Consider the following 4095-nt stretch of genomic DNA (forward strand, 5'->3'; position numbering starts at 1 on the left):
AAATCTTCAGGGAAGGGAGGGAAGAGGAGGGATGCGGCAGACAGGTTTGGGGGGCGAGGGGTGGCGGCAGCTTGCCGGCGCTTTGACGTAAACTTGAAGAGGCGCGGTGCACTCCCACTGCTTAAGAAGAGGCACCGCAGCCTCCAGGACGCTGGAGCTGGGGACCGTCACTCGCTCGTGGGGACTGTCACTCGCTCGCGGAGCAGCCTGAGCATCTCTTCTTCACGCATTCGAGGGAATCCCAAGAGGGCTCGGCAGGTAAGTCAAGGGGGTGAGGGGCGCCCTTTCTGCGGCCTGAGGGAAGAGCTGCGGAGTAGCGGAGCGAGTGGGGCGCGAAGGACAGAGGCGGTCCCCGGCAGGACCAGGTGCGGAGCCAACGCACCGAGCACAGCGCGGGTCTCTTAGCCAGATGCGCGGAATAACCCTAGGGCTGAGGAACTTAGAGAAACAGCACTCCAGGCTCGGGAGACTCTCCTGAGAGGAGGGAGCCTAAGGCAGTCAACAGGAGCGCTGTGGCCGAGCAGGCAGGGACCGCAGGGGTCGCAGGCAGCGCCAACTTCAGAACCCTGGACAGCGCCTCCGGCCCTTGCTCTTCTGATAAGCTTTGCACTGACCGCCTGGTGTTGCCCCTCCAAGGAAAAATACCTTCACTTTGACATTTTAGTTCAGAAAAGCACACATTGAATATAATTTTGTTCAAGTAGCTCTCATGTATCAATGATCTGATAGAGGGAAAATATTCGAATAACCTTGTATCTCAAACATGTTCCTTCAAAACAGGGACCTGAATGTCCAAAGACACCACGTTTCTGAAATCTCGATTTAATAGTACCTCAATACATCCTGCTTTGGCACAGAAAGATTCCATCGTATGGTGTTGTCATTAAATGTTCGCATGAAGAAGTATCCCAATGAGTATTCCCATGAGCTGGGCTTTGATTGCCTTTATGATACTCATATTAGTGACTCCTAGAAGGTTTAGATATATAAGACAAAATTGAATGTGAGCTTTATATGCCCCTTTCTGTGAATTGGTTAAATGTGATATGCTTTTTGTATAATTTCTAAGGAGTCTGATAAGCTTTTCCTTGGGAGAGAAAAAAAGAAATTTTAGGTTATTATTATTTTTAGGGCATTATTTCTGATTGCACTTGTCTGAAGTGGTAACATAATAATCATTTCAAAGTGATATGTGGAAGGCTTGATTTTATTTCAACAGGCATTAAGAGCTGGAAGAGTTGATGAGTGGCAAATATTTTCATTTAAAATCCTTGTGATTTATGATAAGAAGAGAGAAAAGAGAAATCATCATCTTTGTGAAAGTTATATCAGAACTGAAGAACACGTTTGGGTGTTTGCAAAATGTCTATTGATTCCATCCAAATGGGTTGAATATATGTCTCTAGTACATATATATATACCCATACTTTTAGTACACTCTCTTGTTTCTTTTAAATTACAATATTTCAATTACCATATTTTACTACTCTGATACTTTTTTAAAATTAAAAGTCATCCTCAATAGAAAAGGATCCACGCATATTCACATTCTTAATTGTATAAGTGTCCTGGATCAGGATAACTAGGCTTAATGAAGATGCTACAGAACAGTAAGAGTTTTAATTTCTATTTAATATACTTTTGAATAAATACTACTCTGTTTCAGGGGGAAAAACAGGTTCACTTATTCATCTTATAGAGGAGCAATTATTGGGAATAGTAATTTTTTAACTTAAATATATTGGTTTTATACCACCTAGTCTGGCAATGAGTCATTTAAATAGGATGGTACTTGTGATATAGAAGGCTTTCCCCACTTTAGATACTCTGGTGGGTTTCCTTTGCTGACATCAAGATTCCTATAGGCATAATCATTTTCTGTACTGAGTGGAGCAAAAGACTTCATATGACTCATGTGAGGTATTTCTATCCTGTGCAATTTCAGGGCCATGGCTGATCCTGGGAGCAGAGGAAGGATGCATCACTCACTGAGCTTCACCTGTTCCCTGTTCATTGTAGGAATGTGTTGTGTGTCTCCTTTCTTCTGTCACAGCCAAACAGACCTACTGGCTCTCAACCAAGCTGATCCTCAGTGCTGGGAATCCTCCTCAGTTCTCCTCCTGGAAATGTGGAAGCCTCGCATTTCCAATACTGTTTCGGGCTTCTGGGATTTTATGATCTTCTTGAAGTCATCTGATAACTTGAAGCATGGGGCACTGTTTTGGGATCTGGCCCAACTCTTCTGGGACATCTATGTGGACTGTGTCCTTTCCAGAAACCATGGCTTAGGAAGGAGACAATTGGCCGGACAGGAAAAGAAAATCCCAGCTGCACACTCACAGCACACAGGGAGTAAACAAGGTGGTAACCCCAGGTCCCATGTCTTTTGTAATGTTCAGTCAAGTATAAATGTGCTGGAGTTTGAGAAAGAGGGAAAAGGCTTTAGGAGAGTCCATTGCTACAAATACACTTCTCCAAACATGAACTCCAAGAACACACAGGTGTAAAATGATAGATAGCACTTCCTTTTGCATTTCATAGTAGCTTTTTTTCATTAACATATTTCCTTCATCCTCCCTAGCATTTCATGTGAATAGCAACCACAGAGAGCCTGAAAGACAAGAGCAAAGCATGATTCCTAAAATATAACATAAAAGCATAACAGGATGCCCCCAAATTAACACTCTTTAGATTGGTAGCTATAACCTGATGTTCATTTGCTGTGAGATTGGGAACCTTTGAATATTAGCCTGGGGAACATTCACAACACACAAGTTCATGCCCTTTTCAGATTGGAAAAAAGTCCACAGTATTGCTTTTTTTGTGAATGGGAGGGATACTTAAAAGCACAATTCTTAGTTTGTGAAATGAAGAGTAGAGCACTGGCTGGAATGCAAATTCACTGCCTGTTGTTTTTTGCGTACATTTGAAATAAGTAATGTACTTCTAGTGAGCTGAGCAATTAATTCTTAGTAAAATGAAACTTCCTATAATTTAGAGATTGTCACTGAAATTTGCATAATATTCAAATACAGACTTATCTGGGTTACCAGAAAGAATACCCCTTATAGATTTAGGGAGAGGGTGAGTGAGTGCCTGTGAGTAGAGAAATGCCTTTGCTCTATTCATATTGTTTTTGTTCCTTTTTCAGTGTCATTTTAACCAAGAAGCTTCCAAACTTTTCAGCAAGTGTTGTTTATGTAGCAGTAACTCTTAGAATTATTTATATCTCAGAGTATAAACTGGGTCACAACTAATCTTTGCATCTGTATATTTTATTATGAGAATAAATATATTCATGTAATCTCTATATTAAAACAGCAATTAACAGTTATATTTCTAGCTAAACTCTTTCTTAAGATATTGTGGAACCTTTATATATCTAGTTATATTAACCTCAGTAACAAAAAAAATCATCCTGATTTGCTGATCTATAACACCAGATAATCCACTGCTATTATTAATAGGTAAGTTTATTATTTTGGCAAGTGTTACTGTAACTTAAGCCAATTTCTTTTTATAGAGGAAATATTCTTTCAGCAGCTACAACTACGAAAGGAGAATTACAAAATGAGTGACTTTAGTTGTTTACCAATATTAAAAAAAATTGAACAGAGGATGTGCAGGTATCAGCATCAGTAAGGAACATATATTTTATTAATCCACGCTGCTAAGGGTATTTACTAAGGACCTTTCTTCCATTCTTACCATATTGAGTTGTCATGCTCAAATCACTACCAATTTCTGCTTTTTGTATTTTGCACTAATTTTGAATAGCTCTAAGAAATGTCTTCAGAATGAATGAAAATATTATTTATGTTAATTTGAAAAGTTCATTAGATTTGTCTATCACTTAAAGATATATATATATATCTTTAAATCTATATAATTTCTCTCTCTAAAACTGCTTTCAGTTTGCTTGCTTGCAGTAAGTCTATAAGAATAGTCTATAAGAATTATGAAGAATGCTTCATAATTTCTGTTTTCTTTTGGGAAAAAAAGTAGCAGATTATCTTCAGCTCTGGAAGTCACTTCTTCCACTTGCTTTAGCTGACAATGCTTTGCAAGAAGTAGAAGTGAATTTTCACTTTATTG

At 39.2% G+C, this 4095-nt stretch overlaps 1 protein-coding gene across 1 annotated transcript; it reads left to right on the forward strand.

The window, feature by feature from the left end:
• Positions 1 to 1898: 1898 nt before the first annotated feature.
• Positions 1899 to 2516, forward strand: FAM237A (family with sequence similarity 237 member A). The gene has a single exon (XM_077152009.1). It carries the CDS (start codon positions 1950 to 1952, stop codon positions 2505 to 2507), a length of 558 nt encoding a protein of 185 aa, XP_077008124.1. The 5' UTR covers positions 1899 to 1949; the 3' UTR covers positions 2508 to 2516.
• Positions 2517 to 4095: the final 1579 nt, after the last annotated feature.

The sequence above is a fragment of the Tamandua tetradactyla genome, chromosome 3 (assembly GCF_023851605.1).
Source record: "Tamandua tetradactyla isolate mTamTet1 chromosome 3, mTamTet1.pri, whole genome shotgun sequence".
NCBI classification, from domain to species: domain Eukaryota; kingdom Metazoa; phylum Chordata; class Mammalia; order Pilosa; family Myrmecophagidae; genus Tamandua; species Tamandua tetradactyla.